We start from the raw sequence: 19,361 nt of genomic DNA on the forward strand, positions 1-19,361 counted from the left end.
TCGCCCTTCTAATGAGGTATTGTTTCATTTGTATAGTGATTTTTTGAAAGTTTTCTTTCGCTTCCTCATTTGATGGACTGTTAATTCAAAAACTTGTATGAGCGGGGTCGGAACATTATGTGCAAACGAACATTAGCAAGCCTCCTTGTTATCATACGGCCTCAATTGTCAAAAAAAGGGTTCCCAAATGGTTCGTTCGATTTTCTGCTCTGCACCAGTGAATTTTCAGCAATGGCCATTTAATCTTAATTTTTTAAATCAAAATTGTATAAATATTTTAGATAAGTTCAGAGCAAAAAAAAGATCTGAAAATGGCATAAGCTAACCATTGTGATGGGGCAGCATCTGTCCACACTTGGTACCTGAAACAAACCGAACAAATTAATCAAATCAATCAAAATTAAACCCACGTAAATTCTAGCAAAATATATCCAAGAAAAACAAATGATGTATGATGTTATCATCAGATCGGAGTTAATTAGCTCTTCTTAATGAGCTTGATACTCTAAGCAAACAGATGACCAAGGAAAGCTTCTTTAATCTTAAATGAAAAACCCCAACTAAATAAATACTTTAAATACTGTTGCAACTGACAGTAAATTTATCTCTAAATTACATTTTTATTGCTATCCTAATTTATTGCTATGCAAAAAAAAGAACAATCAATACCTATCTTTTTAGCTAACGATAAACTAAAAAAGACTAAGTTTGCCTCTTTCAACTCTTACCCTGTCAGACCTCCGGAAGATGGAGCACTCCACAAAACTTCGAACCCATAAAAATGTCGAGTGGTGGTATAAACAGTGGTCGGAATTTCAGGAGTCGTACAGTATGTAACCTCATTGCTCTGGCTAGACAGACCATTGTTCTCAGCAACAACATAGAAGGCGTAAGAGGTTCCCGGCAACAAACCTGTCACACGGTGAGGCCAGGATGCTGGGACAGGCTGAAGCTCCAAGCCATTTTGAAACACCCTGGAAACGTTCACGCGGTTCACATTAAACTGTAGAGCATCAGTTGTTTGATTTAAAAATGAACTATCGAACAAAAGAAAGATTCCGTAATTATAGAGAGGAAATTAGTGAATAAAATTCAATAAAATTTGCAGCTCAACGGTACTATAACGGTAGATTTAACAGTTACGACGCCATCATCAGTTTTGATTAAAATTAGCTAATAATTTGAACGGCTTAAAATGTGGAAGATTGGTAGCATCACCTATCAAATAATACCAAATGTGGTATACTTAAGGGACGGGATATAAACGAGAGTACTATTTCAGTCTCTAGTCATCAAACGAGTTGTATAAGAAGCCTTCAAAACTTCGCAAAAAATTTTCAGGTCAGTAATAAGCGACAGACCTGATTTGTTCATAGCTAGAGGAGTCCGCGACTTGCAATGTGATAGTGTTGGTGTCTGACACATTTGTATACAAGACAGGAGTGGAGGGTTTTGTGAATGCATTCTCTTCTGTCCAATCAGAATACAGCTCAATAGTTGGAGTTGCATCTGTGCATGTAAGGTGGGTTCTCACGTAGAACTTGTAGGCAGATGCTGGATCCAAGTTGGTACTCCAAGTGTAACTGAAGGCGCTACTGGTTGCTGTAAAAGAAAACATCTATGTAACAAGGTTTTTCAATTGTTAAATAATCCAATAATGATCCCTCAACCTACGTATTCTGCAGCAAAAAAGAATACTTTTTTGGTGCCGCGCAGGTTTTTAACTGCTATAAAATTGTCAAAGTAAATTTACGGCGCCGAAGCTCTCTCTTAAATTGAAAGAGAATAGCTGGCAAAGCGGAAAAAACCGACAATTTCAGCGCAATCAAAATGATATGCCTCGCCGTAGATTATCAACAGACATAGGACAGAGTTTTGATTAAATTGCTCAACACATTTCACTCCAGAAGATTTATCAGCAGCAGCCTCCAAAGATAAGTGACATTCATTGCACTTGAGCTGGTTGGAGAGTAATTGTTGGAGATGACATTAAAATCAGATCAGACTGGGGAAATTGTGATAAAGTTCCCGCTAAGTTCATTGACGTGCACTTAACAGACCCATTAAAATATCTGATAGCTGAAGTTCCCAGAGTTGAAGAGCTGCCATATTTTGAATCGCGAACAGTCACAGAGTAAATTTGATGCGTAAAGTTCGAGCTGAACTAAAACGAAGCCCTAATGTCAAGAGTAGCGAAGATCTTGTAGCTATAGCCAAGCCCTTTACAACAGATATGACTCTACTCAAGCCAACGCTCAACTCTCAGATGAATGAATATGTCCCAATCAAAATTTCTCTTTCCTTGACTGTCATTGTGTTCGTTTTGAATTTGGCTCTTCATTTTCTATTCATGTGGACACACAATCGATTCAAAGTTATTCAAAAGTATCTGCCATCGTTTTTGAATCATGAAGCCACTCAGCTACGATCATGCTTGACGATGATTAGATTAGTGAAATCCGTAAAAATTGAAACATCAGTTTGAAATCTTAACTATTGATGACAACGGACTAACCGTATATAACGAGCAACCTTCAAGACGCGCAAGCACTCGATCATTGTCTACCAAGGCAGAATCTGAACTTCCAGTCATTTCTGAATCTCATTCTTCTCACATACAAAGTTCATCAAACCTTTGATGCAGTTTAATTGTAAAATATGATGGTTTACTGCTGCTTGACGAAATCATGAACGAATAAATTTATTCTGAGCCCAAACCTATTCGAGGACAAATCGATTCTGAAGTGGCCTGTTTCAACAAATTGAAGCCAAGTTTCTTTACTCTATTTTATTCAGAATTTTCAACTTTATTTATTCAACATTGGATTGGAATCTTTTGGTATATTTTCTGGAAACTTTCTCATGGACGTCAACAGATGATGGACAACTACATTATTGGTCCGGAAGTTTTTCGAACGCAAGGAGAGTGACGTCCTGAGTAACATTTCGATTCAACAAAATACAAACTTATCATGTTAACTTATGTTTCTTTAGAACATTCTAAAGTAAATATCAGCAAGCCTTATCAACCACAACTTTGGATAATAGAGACAAGCTATAACGTTCTAAAAACAGTTGACAACCAATTATTGAGGATTTTCTCTCTATTCTATTTTCTTACTATAATTGAATAACACTGAAAGAAATCTCTTTTGCTATTAAGTTTTCTTGACAAACTTACAATAGTAAAACTACACTTACTAAGAAGCTGTCGCCTCCACATCCCAAAGGAAAAAACCATAACGCTGCTCTGTCAACCTCGCTGCATTAGAACTCCTAAACTTTCACATAAAATTAATTCATCAACACGTTAAATGAAGCAAAGCAATCATTCTTGGCTAAAACTGCAGAGACCAAGCAAACGCTTTTGTTTAAAGTCGAAGAAAGAAAGCACACATCGTCATTTGAAGTTATTAGATTTATGACACCCGGGCAATTTTTTGTTACTTCATTGCAAAAACAAGCCTGGTACATGAGTCGAGTCAATTTTTAATAACTTTATCACACAAATGATTTCAAATTTTGTCGAAGGGTAGAACTCATACCACGTATATCAAGATAAATGAGTTTTAAGTAGAACACATATTTTAAACCTTAACTCGAGCAAGCGTAAGAGCTCACCACAAAAACGTGAATCAAAAACAAAGCTAACAGAAAAACATTGTTGCTTTTTTGCTTGGTAGATTTATAGTTTCGAATGCAAAAAACAAATATGATTCCTCCATAACTGATTCATTATATCCTGTAAAATGGTACTACGTGATAACCCGAGTTCACATTCATAAGTTGCAAAGCGAGAAGGAGGATGTTAATATGAGATAGAGATCAGTCACAGGTGACATAAAACCTATTCGTCCGAGTGAACAAAAAACGTACTCAAACAAAAGAAAGATGCACATAAAGCACATTTTCCACTCAAAAAGTATACTATGAACAATTTTTAAAAAGAAAAAAAAACAAAGCCGGCAGACTGCCGGAATAGCTTCGAAATAGACTTGAGTGTCTTATAACAGAGATAGAAACAGTTAGAGATGAAGGTTGAAAATGCTATAAACGCCACTCAAAAAGCTACGTAACAAATATTCGGCGATAAGTAAATAAGGCTTGGTAAAACTCACTGCACAGGAGCCTTTATTGGGGACCTTGATTACACATATGAGTTCCTATGAAAAAAAGTAATTCAAATAAACGTAAGTCTTAAAAGTAGAAGTCATTTTAGTGAGTGATGTAATTCACGTATGATCAAAACCGAATCATGCAAATGACCTGAAAGCTTTTGCTAGAGTGGGTGAGAAATGCGTTACGAGTACAAATGCCGAGAGTGAGAGGAATAAGTCACTGACCTTTTCCACTTTGAGGTTTGAACAAATTTAAAATGAAAAAAGAGCGTCGGACGACGAAACAAAGAAACCTAGCAGGACAAGTCCTGACACAATTCGAAGAGATGCCATTGACTAAACAGAAGACTAGACCTAGAATAAATTAATAGGGTTCATGAAACCCAATTAGAAGAAAATCAGATTTAATAAATAAAATAAACAGTTAAAATCAATATCAAAATGCTGCACTTGAACAAAAAACCACTAGCCAGAAAAAAAATTTTGTTTAAACACCGCTTTCTCACTGTAATTCGAAAATAAAATGAAAACCACGTGCTTTTTTACTCCAATTTTTATTTCGGTTTGATCAAAAATCATCACGTCAATTTGACGTCAAAAATCATGAAATTTGTGAACAGATCTTAAAAAAAGACAGTGCCCCAAATACAAATGAAATTCTTTGGATTGTAAAAAAACTCAAGAGCACTGCAATATAGCTCCGCTCAGCTTACTGCTTCTCAGCTTTAACAAAACTTAATTGTTTTTATGCAAGGCTCAGAAGATCGGTACCGCTACTGAATGCATTTTTAACCCGAACTGTACCGCGACTGTTTGCAATTTTTACCCGAACTGTACCGCGACTGAATGCATTTTTAACCCGAATTGTACCGCGACTGTTTGCACTTTTTACCCGAACTGTACCGCGACTGAATGCATTTTTAACCCGAACTGTAGCGCGACTGTTTGCACTTTTTACCCGAACTGTACCGCGACTGAATGCATTTTTTACCCGAACTGTACCGCGACTGAATGCATTTTTTACCCGAACTGTACCGCGACTGTTTGCACTTTTTACCCGAACTAACTGTACCGCGACTGAATGTATTTTTAACCCGAACTGTACCGCGACTGTTTGCACCATTTACACGAACTGTACCGCGACTGAATGCACTTTTTACCCGAATTGTACCGCAATGGGCACTGAAACTTTTTGGACTCACTCTACATTCTTGACATCACTCCGATACAATTTAATTTCTTTGAACATTGTATTGCTCGAAAAAGTTAGGCTTGAAATGCGGCAAAATAACGAGTTTAGAATGAATTTTCCGAAATTTTTTTCTATTCAATATTCAGTTCTGTCAACAGAAAAGTTCAACATTCAGCAACAAATATTTCTCACACAACCTAATACTTCGCAAATAGTGAAGAAGTTCCATTCATTTAAAAATTAAGTCCCACGATTGGCTCGAAGAAACATTAAGTGTTGCAAATCTACTGTACTCCAAGAAATACTCGTTGCAAATTTTTGCACATGTAGATTTCATTTCAGAGAAAAAGCGACGATTGATGGTAATTTGATGCTCTCTTTAACGGAAAGCAAGATATATAAATACAGCGGAAGTATTTCAAAACAGTGTTTGTAAAAGTCTCCTAGCAAAAGACTAAAAACTAACTAACCAGAAGAAGTGTCCAGATCGTGCGTCACTTGGAAGTCTGTGTACCTCCCATTACTGTCTGGAAGCGCCCATGCCAGCTCTATGGAAGTGTCAGAGAGAGCATTGCATGTCAATTCAGCTGGAGCAGCTGGCAAACTACACGAGCACTTACTGTCTGAGCGCACGCTATCGATTCCTGTCAAATTACAGATAATGTTTTCCCTCATTCGAAAAGGTTGCATTTTATGGAGCACATCTGTCTCCACAAATCATTAAAAAGCGACATAAATAGTGGTAAAAGAATTACGCGACCACGTAATTTGCAGAACTAAAAGAGTTCAAATACTTCCAAAAATGCTCATACAAATGACTTAGCAAGCAAACAAATAGTACCGATTGCAAACAGTACACAACCCGTGACTGTTCGAACTTCTATTCAAAAATAGACGTGCGTTTGATGACTATCGAGTGAGGCTTCATATTGACACTCGATACCGAGTAGATCGACAAAATCAAAATAATACAAATTGAAACAAAAACCCCTGGTACTAAATTGACAACAGCGATCTATTTTGTAGCGCCAACGTGCCAAAATATCCCAGCACGTGCAACTGTGCAGTGGAGCTATATTTCCACAATGGCGGTGAGTGTGGGGTACAGGATTGATCGCATAACAAACAAATATGGCTCTAAACACATAACAAAGAAGCAATGCAAAGATTGAGGTATCATCTTAAACAAAAAGTACATACCATTGGCAATAGCTTCGCACTTGTAGCAATACCCAGTTCCAGATAGGACATTAGTATCCAGATACACTCCCGATTCGTCACCCACCACTGCCACTTCTTCATACACATTCTCAGGACTACTGGACTTCAGAATGCGATAGGAGTGGTCATATGACACTGAGAAATTGACCTCCAATTTACGCGAGGGCAGGGTCACAGAAAGGTCAACTGGTTTCACCTGTAGAACAATACAGAAATAGGTTATCCTCTTCTGATTGCTTTGGTTTGTTTAAATGTATATAAAAAGACAACAACTCATCATTTACGATAGTACGATTCAGAAAATAAGTTCTACGATAAAAACTCTAACAGTGACATCGACAGTAACAGGTTAAAACATTGCATCCGCCATGAACTTCATGTGAAAACGAAGAAAAAGGTTCAGCTTTCTCCCATTACTGTCTGGTTCAGTTTTTTTCACATGGAATTAAGTTACCCTAGTTTGAAATTTTACAGCAATGTTAAGTATGCGATACGAGTACAGATACGTGTTCCTAATCATGACTGTGACCTGTGTAATGACACATTGTGATGGCTGGGTGCACTTCTCAACAGTCTGGATCTCGGAGTAGACGGGGGTTCCAGATGCACTGCAGTCCACTTTGCTCCTCACGTGGAATCTGTAGCAAGTGGCAGGCAAAAGTGAGTTCCAGTCGAAGTACAACTGGTTCGCAGTCGCAGCTTGAAATGCCTCGTCTTCCTTCGCAACCTCAAAAGCTGAAATACATTTCTAGTTAACATAAATTCTAAAAATTTGAGCAAAATTTTCGTAAAAGCGAGTGAACACAATTGCCTTACATAAGAGCTTTACTTGACGATCAAGAATTTGGCATGAGTAAAAGATCGCAAGCACAAAAAGAACATTATCCTGAATTAAAGCGCAGTTCAACGCTATACACAGCTTCGATTTTAGAAATAATTTATTACAAATCCTTTAAAAATCTTTCCTCACGGGGAGAGGCTCGGTAGTGTGCGATTGCACATAAGGTTCCGACCCCGTTCAGCCGCAATTTTGGCATAATTGTCTACCAACAGAGGAACAAATAAAAAAAAACCCCAAAAGTTCAAGTATTTTTCAAAAAAAATAGTGTTTGAACAAAAAGATAGCCTCCAAAGCAAATAACTCAGTGGAGAAAAAAATGATGCACTATACTATAAAATATGCCAATATTAAGAAAGCGAGTTAAGACGAACGAACAGCAAAATCAAACAACAACAAGGGCAGAAAAACATAAATTCAGGCGTAAAACCGCAATTGAGGTTAAATTTTAAATCAGTAGAAAAAAGAAGCATTCTTTCTTTGCTGACACTAAGCTACAATTTGACCAAATGAAAAAAACAGGGTCAAAGTTCAATAAGACAAAATTTATTTAAAAATCAATTTTTTTAAAAAGACAAAACAACCATAAGCTTTAAAGTAAAAAACTAGATGCATTAATTTGGAGCTCCATAGGAAGCTAATTGGACCTATCACTACTGAGCTTCGATTTGAAATAATCTGTTCTTTAATTAATATAAGAAATGTCATTTTTTTAAAAAAAAAAAGAGCGAGTGATTAGAATCCGAATTCTTTTTGGATTGTAACAGCAAGATTGGTTTAAAACTAGCCCTGCTAATGCTGTTCATCCATTAGAAACACTTAATTTTGAATGTGATAGATATAGATAATTTGTTACTTAAAAAATCAAATAAAATGCTGCATTTTTGATCATCAACGGGTAAAGTTAGCGAAAAACGGCAAAGTTTTAATTACAGAGCACTCTCAACGGAGGTTGAAGTAGGAATAGCCCGCTTTTGAGTCTACAAAAAATATAATAGTGGTGTTAGGGGGCGTAAATCCGACAAATTTATTGAAAGTGGATTAAAGAAGCTTATTTCGTGCTGTTTTTGATGAAAAAGGCTGAATTTTGAAATATTTAGCCAAAATTTTTGTCAAAAAGTTTAAATAAAAATAGTCAACAATATTTTTCGTCTTTAGAAATAAAATCAACAACACTATTCTTCGAAACGTTAACAAATTTTAGCAAAATTGACAAAACTTTAGGATTTATTCACATTTAGAAAATGTGAATAAAAGTAACGGAATTCACTCTGCTTTTCTCAGAAGTTTAAACCTCGATAACTCCCTGTAAAAAACTTAAAAAATTCTTCTTTAATTCCATATTCTACGCTGGACAAGCTTTGTTATTATACCAGTCTCAACTGTCTACGATAAATATATCGATCGGCAAAAATTGTCTGAACAAATAAAAACCCATTTAAGTATATAGTTCCTCCCCCCTCAAGAGGGGTCGGAACAAAAAGGGTTGATTTTGTTAAACTATTCCTAGAAAGCGGTGGAAAAATTAATTAGAACAGAGAAGAGGAGGGCTAGCAATGTTGTTACTATACAGTACTAATCTACGCTAAACATGAAAACTAGATGTTTGACACTGAAAAAATATTTTTTTTATTTCATTTTTGAAAACATGGACAAAAACATTTTCACTAACAATCAATGTCGTTATCACCACTGAAGTTGGGCACGTCCCACGTGACCCGAATCGAAATATCACTTCGGTGCGACCCATCAAAGTTACTAGGAGCCAGAGGCTTCGCACACTGCGAACAAGTTGCTGAGGCACTTGCAAACCCTCCGAGTTGACTCGTGATTGTGTAGGTGTACTCGCGCCCTGGTACGAGATTGTAAGTGTCCTTATATGGCAAGCTCGCTTTGGACAGATTAGAAGCTATGAAGCCGCCGAGATCACTCCTTTGGAAATAGAATGCAGCGGGGTTCAAGTCAGCGACATTGAATGTTGCGTTGATTTGGATCTCATTTGTACCGATGGTGTAAGCAGCACATTTGGGGGTTTCGGGTTTTGTATATACGGTTATTGTAGCGTAGTTACTGCACACCTCGTGAGCTGAAACAAACAAACAGGCAAATGAACAAATTTGTTTGCGAAGAAATATTGAAAAGTACCACCGACCCAACTGTTACGGATCTGACTCTCAGTCATGATTAAACATGATATCTATAGGACGCTTTTAAATTGAGGCTTGAGCTAACGTACACTAAATAGCAATATTCTGTTTTAGCAACATGACACTTGAAGATCAATTTAAGACCACGAGAGTCTACTGCTAATCAATAACACCAATCATATGAGCTCTCAGAACTGCTCTCGAACAACTAGTGGGAACTCTAATCAATTGCAACCTGCTTTAGTCGGGGTGGGGGGGGGGGGCTTAAATGGGACTAAGAAGTTCAATAGTGGGCTTCAAATAACTACATTAGTGGTTAACATAAACTACTATTAAAATTTAAAGTAAAAAATGGCACCAGTTTCGGCACACTTTTCAGTTGACTTTTAGTTTTAAATTGCCGCCAATTGAGTTCAGCTGCTCGAAATTGTGATTGAGAGAGAATTTTAGATCACGCAAAACGCAAAAAGTCAAGGGCGTAAAATCACTCGAAAAGTCAAAATCGTCATGTGAAAATTTTGAATAAAAAAGACACATACGTTTACAATAATTGCTAAGAACTTCGTTCAAGAGCAATTAATAAAACACAATTACACAAAAACAATGGCTTTTATTTTACTTTTGAACATTGACTTCTAGCATTTTTTCCATTTGTGCCCGCCCATATTTTCAATCCACAATCGATAATTTTACATAATGATTTACTACAGCACGTGCTTTGTGACAAAGCGACACGGGTGCATGACGTACGAGGTAGGGGGCGCAAACGGAGAAAATCCCATTTCTACATCTCTGATTATACATCACTAAATGACCTCTAAATACACAGACTGGTACAGCATGAAACATAACCGACTAACGTCGGGCGAACTGCTCTCAAACGACGGGCGAGCGGTTGGCTTTGTCAGTAGTCACTGTTAAGTGAGGCAACCTTTATTTTAATTGAGGGGGCGTGAGGTGAGCGTAGCGGGGGAAGTTACACCGCAACGGGCGGGCGGTGCAACAGTGGAGGGGCAACGGTGAGAGAAGGATCTTTGGCTGCACGGGGCTATTACGGCCTAAACGATGTGTGGGGGTGGGGATTGGGGGCTGGTGTTGGGCGCGAGGTGGGGTGGGATGGGGGTGTAGGATCAATATCTAAGAACCGCCCTTCACACTATAAGTTTAGGTCTCAAAAACAGTTTATGTGAATCGCATACTTGGAGACTAGTGATGTGAAAGGCTCTCAGAGAACTTAAACCCACTGGTAGCTACCCCTTCATCCCATTTCTGAGTACGAAATTCCAAATGGGTCAGACAAAAAATCGGCCAGGCAAAAAATTGCAATAAAAAACCAACATGATTGATATAATTACTACAAACTTCGTTTGAGAGCAATCAACAATGACTTCCTAAAAAGTGTAAGTCATTTATGAGAAAACAATTACTAAAATTCACCTTTAATGAAGGTAAAAAATGATGACATCACTCCACATTAAAACAGCTGAAGTGAGGCATCAACAAAAGAGTTAAGGAAAAAAAGAAAGGTAGAATTTAAGAGAGATAAAAGGTGAACTACAAAGAGAAGGAAAACCCAAACTAACACAGAGAGAGAGCTAATAATATTTTCAATGATGAGGTTAGATTCTGCAACTTTCAGTTCTCTAGCCTTCTTATTAATTCAATTACATGGAAAATAATAAAAAAATGCAGAATTTAAAAGAAAAGTTTCAGATTTCGCATTTAAAATGCTCAGAACCATTTGTCTCTGGAGTTCTGTCATGCGACTGACCTAAAAAATTTTGTTGGCCAGTAATAATCTTTAATCTTGAAAAAGGACAAAAATGATAGACAATGGTTGAAAAGGACAACAGAATCTTGATATCAATACTTGATAATGATCGACAATGGTCAAAAAGGACAAAATCTTGATATTAATACGTGATAATTTTCGTGATTTTAAAACATTCAGAACCATTTCCTTGTTTCAAGAGGTTATCCAGTATCCCTATTTCAAGCCTTAAAAAGTTTTACAGGCTCAAAAGGATCCGTAAAATTGGAACATGACAATAACTAAACAAAAATTTGAAATTTATAATTTTATCAAAAAATTCGAGTCTTAACATTTTGATAACCATTCATTTAACTCTAGAAACTATGCAGCAGCCCTTTATGCAACCTCGGATGTTGTCGCTGGGTCCCGGAAAAATAACCAAAAAAATCAAAAATATTCAAAAAATTTGAAAAAAATTGTTTTTTTTTTTGCTTAAATTCCTTGTATTAAAATCTTGAAAAATTTCCATTAAATCTAGAATTTAAGCATTAACCTATGATGAAAGCCTATAGAGGTGCCTCTAATATTGAAGCTGGAGAAACTGGAGAAATTGAAAACAATTCTATGAAATTGAAAACAAATCCAAAAAAGAAAAATTGAGTAACTTATTATCAAACACTTAAGGAGGTCTTCTGGCCCCTGGGCCCTGAAAAACTTGAATTATGACAATAAATGCCTAATAAAATTGAAAAAATTGCAAGTTTTGTCACAAAATGCTAATATGTTTAAGTTTTGTCACAACAAAAAATTGCAAGTTTTGTCACAACCCTGGAGGAGGTTCTTTCACACACGGCTGACAGAACTCAAAAAATGACAAAATTTGCCAAAGAGCTTGAAAAGAATTGTGAAAATTAGTATAAATTTGCGTGTTTTTGTTTGGATTACCAAGACATATAGCTCTTAAAAGGGTCTTAAAAAGTACTTATGACTTTCAAAAGACCTTTATAAACTTCAAACGGCCTCAATTGTAGACTGGTCCAACAAAAAAAACTGGAAAACTGACGAAAATACCCGAAAAATTGCACTATTCCGTCTCAAAAATCCCTAAAAATAACATTTTAACCTTAAACTACGGCCTTCCCAGTAGCTTCACCGCACTACGCACTTGAAGTACTACCAAACGCGGCTAATGAAACTTATTGCCCGCTGGGCGCTACCTGTTTATCCCGTTGTTAAGGACGAAGTCAAATGTGTCAGACGAAAAATCGCATTAAAAAAAGACCAAAAGACCAACAGGACTAATATTATTGCTACATATTTTCTTTGACAGCAATTAATTAGATCTTACTCAGTGTTTGAGTAGTGGCGTCCAAAGTATCGTCTGCAATGAGAGCCGAGAAGTCCGTCACAGTACAGTCCAAACAAGACAACACACCCAACGTGTAATACTGGGACGGACTTAGAGATCCACCCGCAAACTGGTCCAAGGTGGCTGTGAAGGTTGTGGCTGGGATCCGGGCAGAGATTGTACTTGATGTTGAGGAAAGCCAGCTGAGCCGTTTGGCAGCAGAGGCTGTATCTACACCCGTGACGTATTCGTCGTTGAGTTCATGAAGAATGACGTAATAGCCTGGGCAAAGACAGTAAATGAGAATTTGGATTAAACTCGAACTCATTTTGAAACCTTTACTGTTCCCTATAAATCCAAGAACTAGTAAAAAATACAAGTAAGTGCACCTCAATTTTTCATAATTTTGTTTTCGAAGATAGCTAGCCATTAGTTTTTACAGATTTTGGAATCCCCGCCTAGTGAGCATATAACTTGAATGCCCCCAAGCACACGTGAAAATATTTTTCATATTAACGTGCTATACAAAAAGATGAAATTTGTAAGTGGGGGTTATAAAGATACTGATTTTAATTCAACCAAAAACTTATTTTGTCATCCACAACTCTATTGTTGGTGATTTATCGTGTAATGAGATCATGCAAATAGCTAAAGGGTAATACTTTTCAGTCAATTAAAAGAACGGTACATACAGCAGTGAGCAAAGTTTTATTTAAAATAGAATGAACGCCACTTAAAGGTGCGTTCAATTATATATCACTTTCTTTTGAGAAGCCAGAAGTTCAATTTTGCGTCTTCAATCGTAATCACCCAATACATACCACTGGGCGGGTACTGGGAAGCTGCCCAGGTTACAGTGATACTGGTTGTGGTAGCAGCGGACTGGACTAAGTCCACTGCCAGATCTGGATGAGTACAAATCACCACACTCTGGCTCACTGGGCCCTCTGCCTGGCTGTACCCAACCAGGTGTCCTAAAAATTTTCAACTCTAAGTTTTCACTAAGTATTGTTTGTACCCCCAAATCAAAGGGGTATACTATTTACAACCCTCGAACTCGCATGCTATTAACACATTGATCATTGACATTTAAAATTAACATTAACATCTGCTATGTAATTGAACAAACGTTGCATTGGGGGCATAACATACTGGCACGTCAAAACAGGAAAAGATCCGTTTTTTCATAACTTTGCCTCACTTCCTCAAAGTGGGGGTCTATTCGGTGTTTGACTCCCCCATCTCAGTGGGCATGAAACACTTACTCCCCACATGGGTGCATATTAATCAGTAACATGTTAAATTGGCTACTGGGGGTAATAATGGGCAATGGGAGACAGTGTACATCCAAATCTTTTTTGTCCGACCCACTGAGAGAACAAAACTAAAACCCTACAAAGGAAATAAATGCCAAACTGTTAACCCTGATTCTGCATCGATAACTAAGTTACATAAAATTGGCGTTCCAAATCGTACTGGAGGAGGAAGAACGCAAATTAACGGAAAACATCTGAGATAACCAAGAAGATACATTCTGAATAACTGGCCAGGCACTTTTAGTGACCGGAGATTTTAAAAATAAATTTTAATGAAGACCCACCTCTGTAGGTATATTGAGTGGCTGGCAGTAGATTCGCATCCTTATATGGATTAGTCACACTGGCTATGTCAATTCCGTCTCTCTCAAGAAGAAACGAATATCCGTCGACTCCGCCAGGTAGATAGAATTCCACTGACACCGACGGGGGCTGATCGGCACTCGTGTACAAACTGAGGACGGGTCTTTGTGCGTTAGTATAAGTTGTGATCGATTTGGGTTCAGACGAGATTAGTTGGTCTGTGAAATTTTTCACATCGCAAACTAACTCATTCCTAAAACGAACAAAGTTTATAATCTTAAATAATTTTTTATTATAGTCTCACAAAACATCTCACACGACACCAAATGACGTGGAGACAAACATAGCATCTTAATTTAATGAAGCAGCGGCTATTGGTTACATTTCATATTAACAACAAATTTAAATGATGGGGCAGGTTCGGGTCAAGGAAGTACCGCAAATACACATAGCCGCTCCTATATTTTTCTACTTCAAATTTTAAAGTGAAAAGAATTGATCAATCGGAAGTTAAACTTTTTTCTAATGATTTTAACATTCCCTTCAAAATCGTTTGGAAAACCATCTTGGTACAGTTCTGATAACATATTTGGAGGAATCTGCCAGTTTTTTACGAGCAACAGATTTAAGTTATTAATATAATTAGATAAACCGGCTAACGTAGGAAAATTGCTCTCGAATGAAAGGCAAGGCAATTTAATTCGGGGCCTAGATGATTTTTTCTTTATGGGCGCGAAAAAAACAACACAAGGTAGGATTCGAACACCGACCACCTGAGTCCATTTACGTCACCTCGACGGAGGTATTAAGCATCCTATCAGGGCGTTTTTACTAGACTCTCTAACAAACGGTTTTGCTTGATCAACAAAATGTATTTTGGAGTGAGAGCAATGGAAATCACTCAAAAATCAAGAACAAGTGCGTGAAAAAATCAGTTGAGAAGTCGAAGAATATTCTCGAACAAAAGCGCTAAACGGAGAAGGGAAAAATTTGCATAGAAAAGACACACACGTTTACAATAATTGCTTATCATTCGAAAGCAAAAAACATACAATTTGTCAATACTGCTCTACGCTTCTAACGTCTGGCTCGCTAATATGACAAAATGAATGGCGAAGGCTAGCAAAAATTCTGCGACTGTCTAATAATGAGCTTTGAAGAAAGGTTTCCTAGCGATAGCGAGTATAAGGAGAGCCTTTCTCAGAGCAATCTGTTGACAATCATGTTTCTACTTGTTCGAAGCGACCTATTCAAGTATTGAAAAGGTTGATTCAGTAACAGCGCCATTTTGGCAATCATGCGAAAGTTTTGAAAGGTCTATCGAAAAATTGGTCCAGTAGAAAGTAATTTAAATACATAACGAACTAACATCAGGTGAATTGCTTTCAAGTATACTAGCCTAGAGAAGTCAAAAAAATTTCACGCAAATTGTAAGCGGCAAAATGGGTAAAGCGAGAAAAAAGTTCGGCGGGGTAAAAAAAATAGGGGCGCTATAATAGCCGGCTGAGAAGATAAGGGCGGCTATTAAAAATCAAGTGAAAAATGAAGTGAGGAAAAAAAGTGAGAAAATATTGAAAAAGTGAGAAAAGAGTGAGAAAAGAAAGGGAGAAAAATCAGCCAGAAAAGAAGGTGCGAAAAAAAGTGAGAAAAGAAAGCGAGAAAAAAGTGCAAAAAAAGTTAGAAAAGAAATCGGAAAGAAAGTGAAAAAAAGTGCGAAAAGAAAAAAAGAAAAGAAAGTGAGAAAGGAAAATGAGAAAAGAACGTGAGAAAAAAAGGCAAGAAAGTGAGAAAAGAAAGAGGAAAGAAAGTAAGAAAAGTGAGAGAAGAATTTGAAAAAAAGAGTGAGAAAGAAAGGTAGAGAAGAAAATGATAGAAGAAAGTTACAAGGAACCGAGAAAAGAAAGTGGGAAAAGAAAGCGAGAATGGAGAGATAAGAAATTGCTAAAAGAAAGTAAGAGAAAAAAGTAAGGAAAGAAAGTGAGAAAAGAAAGGGAGAAAAGTGAGAAAACAAAGTGAAAAAAGTGAAAAAACAAAGTGAGAAAAAAGTTAAGAAAAAAGAGAAAATAAAGTGAGAAAGGAAAGTGAGAACAACGCTCAAAAAGTGAGAAAAGAAAGTGAGAAAAGAAAGAAAAATAAGCGAGAAAAAGTGGGAATATAAAATGAGAAAAGAAAGTGAAAATAAATTGAGAAAACAAAGCAAGAAAAGGAAGTCAGAAAAGAAAGTATAAAAAAGCGATAAAAGAAAGTGAGGGAAAAAAAGGGAGAAAACAAAGAGAGTGAAAAAAAGTGAGGAAAGTGAGAGAAATGAAAAGAAAGCGAGAGAGAAAAGGGAGAGAAGAAAGAGCGAAAAGAAGAAAAGAACGTGAGAAAGAAGCGAGAAAGGAAAGTGAGAAAAGAACGTATAAGGAGAGCCTTGTTTAGAGCAATCTGTGGACAATCAGGTTTCTACTTGTTCGAAGCGACCTATTCAAGTTTGAAAAATTTTCATTCAGTAACAGTGCCATTTTGGCAATCATAAGAAAGTTTTGAAAGGACTGTCGCAAAATTGGTCCAGTAGAAAGTAATTTAAATACATAACAAACTAACGTCAGGTCAATTGCTTTCAAATATACTAGCCTAGAGAAGTCAAAAACATTTCACGCAAAATGACGAAAAAGCGGCAAAATGGGTAAAGAGAAAAAAAAGTTCGACGAAGTAAAAAACATAGCGGGACAAGTCCTGAATTACAATTCAAAGAATTGAATGAAAAAACTCAGACGTACTCTACCTGACCAGCAGATCAATTGAACAATTTCATCCAGAACACAAACAAAATCATCTCATAAAAATGAGAAACTAAAAGAATCAAACCTCAACAAAAATAAACTCATTGCTAAAACTCTTACAGCTTTTAAACCTAAGGCAAAACTTTTTCCCTTTAAAAATACCATTCCAAAAACATGTTAAAAAGCAATTTTGTTTCTGAAATCGTTCCAGTATTATTTCAGCAAGACCTGAAAAATATTCATTGGCCCTTGAAGATCGATTAACTCGAAAATTAAAAAAGGAAATCAATTGCAAATTATAAGGAAATTTTGCTGAAAATCGTGATATAAATATCTTCAGATTCATTTCTGTGTCTCTAGAGGCTATCCAGTAACCCAATTCCAAGCTTTAAACTCATAGGCTCATAGATCGATAGACAATAATTTTTAAAATTTCAACTTTCAAAAAATAGAAATTCGTTCAATTAAAAGGATGAAAGCCATTCAATTGCCCCCTAGCAACAATTTTATAACATACTATCAAACACTGGATGAAGTTACCTGGCTACTGAGGCAAGAAAAAATAAATAAAACACAGATATTTTGAAAAATTTTGAAAAAATTGTAAATTTTATATAAAAAAATTCTAAAAGTCGAAAGGTTAAATTGTTGCAACGAAATCCATTAAACCTAAAAACTATGCAGTATATTTTTATTAGAACGTGAAATATGTTTTCTCGCACTTGAGAATAGACGAATATCAAAAACTGACAAAAACTTGAGGAAACCTGAAAAAAATGCAGATTTCATAAAAAAAATGCTAAAATTCGAGACATTAAAATGTTAATAAAATGTTAAAAACCATTCCATTGTTACTAGAAACTATGCAGTGCCTTATTAACAAACCTCAAAAGAGATTGCCTGATCCCTGAAGCTGGAAAAACTGAAAAATAACGAAAATTTTCAAAAACCTGAAAAAAAATCGCTAAAATTTGTGATATTCAAAAGTTGAACCCTATTCCATGACAACTAAAAAATTTTAAGTAACTTATTATCCAACTACTGATGAGGTTTTCTTGCCCCTGGGACTCAAACAACTTGAATAATGACAATAAATGTCAAAAGCCATGAAAAAAATAGCAAGTTTTGTCAAAAAACGCTACAAATCATGATGGCAAAAACTGGAAAAACATTCCGATACCACTGGAAACTAAGACTCTAGTTGAGGTTTCTTGAAACCTAGGGCTAAAAAACTCAAAATATGACAAAAGTTTTCAAAAAACCTGAAAAAAATTGCAAAAATAGGGATCATTTTGCGTGTTTGTGTTTGTAGTACCAAAACATATAGCTCATACAATGGTCATAACAAGCAATTTTGTCTCGCAAAAAGCTTTCATCAACTTTTAAAAATTTCAACCTAAGACTAATCAAACAAAAAACCTAAAAAAACACAAAAGATGAAAAATTGCACCATTTTGAGCCCAAAAACTCCTAAAAATGACCTTTTAACCTGAAATTAAGGCCATCCCAGCAGTTGCACCATTATAAGCACTTGAAGGACTACTAAAGCCCACTTTGGGCCTCTAATGAAACTTAACGCCCGCTGGGCTTTACCTGTTTATCCCGTTTTGAAAGATCAAAGTCATTGAAAAATGTGTGAACACATCATAAAAAAAACACAGCGCAACAATACAATTCAAATTCTTTGAATTCTAAAAATAGGGGCGCTATAATAGCCGGCTGAGAAGATAAGGGCGGCTATTAAAAATCAAGTGAAAAATGAAGTGAGAAAATAAAGTGAGAAAATATTGAAAAAGTGAGAAGAAAGTGAGAAAAGAAAGGCAGAAAAATCAGCCAGAAAAGAAAGTGAGGAAAGAAAGCGAGAAAAAAGTGCGAAAAAAAGTTAGAAAAGAAATCGGAAAGAAAGTGAAGAATAAAAGTGAGAAAAGAAAGTGAGAAAACAAAGTGAGAAAAGAAAGAGGAAAGAGAATGAGAAAAGAAAGAAATAAAAAATCAAGAAAGTGGGAGGAGAATTTGAAAAAAGAGTGAGAAAGAAAGGTAGAGAAGAAAGTGAAAAAGAAAGTTAGAGGAACCGAGGAAGGAAAGTGAGAGAAGAAAGCGAGAAAGGAGAGATAAGAAATTGCTAAAAAGAAAGTAAGAGAAAAAAAGTAAGAAAAGAAAGTGAGAAAAAAAAGGGAGAAAAGTGAGAAAACAAAGTGAACAAAAAGTGAAAAAAAACACAGTGAGAAAAAAGTTAAGAAAAGTGAGAAAATAAAGTGAGAAAGAAAAGTGAGAACTATGCTCAAAAAGTGAGAAAAGAAAGTGAGAAAAGAAAGAAAGAAAAATAAGCGAGAAAAAGTGAGAAAATAAAATGAGAAAAG

At 36.2% G+C, this 19,361-nt stretch overlaps 1 protein-coding gene across 1 annotated transcript in view; it reads right to left on the reverse strand.

The window, feature by feature from the left end:
* LOC142349667 (uncharacterized) overlaps positions 1–19,361 on the reverse strand; it is a 138,544-nt gene that overhangs the window by 56,854 nt on the left and 62,329 nt on the right. The window contains exons 18-27 of the mRNA XM_075401390.1: positions 14,218–14,489; positions 13,439–13,591; positions 12,618–12,899; positions 9,042–9,455; positions 7,061–7,266; positions 6,511–6,727; positions 5,781–5,954; positions 1,362–1,602; positions 729–974; positions 327–362 (exon numbers count right to left, since the gene is read on the reverse strand). Coding sequence (XP_075257505.1) covers positions 327–362; positions 729–974; positions 1,362–1,602; positions 5,781–5,954; positions 6,511–6,727; positions 7,061–7,266; positions 9,042–9,455; positions 12,618–12,899; positions 13,439–13,591; positions 14,218–14,489 — 2,241 coding nt within the window. The remainder of the gene's footprint in view (positions 1–326; positions 363–728; positions 975–1,361; positions 1,603–5,780; positions 5,955–6,510; positions 6,728–7,060; positions 7,267–9,041; positions 9,456–12,617; positions 12,900–13,438; positions 13,592–14,217; positions 14,490–19,361) is intronic.

Source organism: Convolutriloba macropyga, chromosome 11 (genome assembly GCF_964194025.1).
Source record: "Convolutriloba macropyga chromosome 11, txConMacr16.3, whole genome shotgun sequence".
NCBI classification, from domain to species: Eukaryota; Metazoa; Xenacoelomorpha; order Acoela; family Convolutidae; genus Convolutriloba; species Convolutriloba macropyga.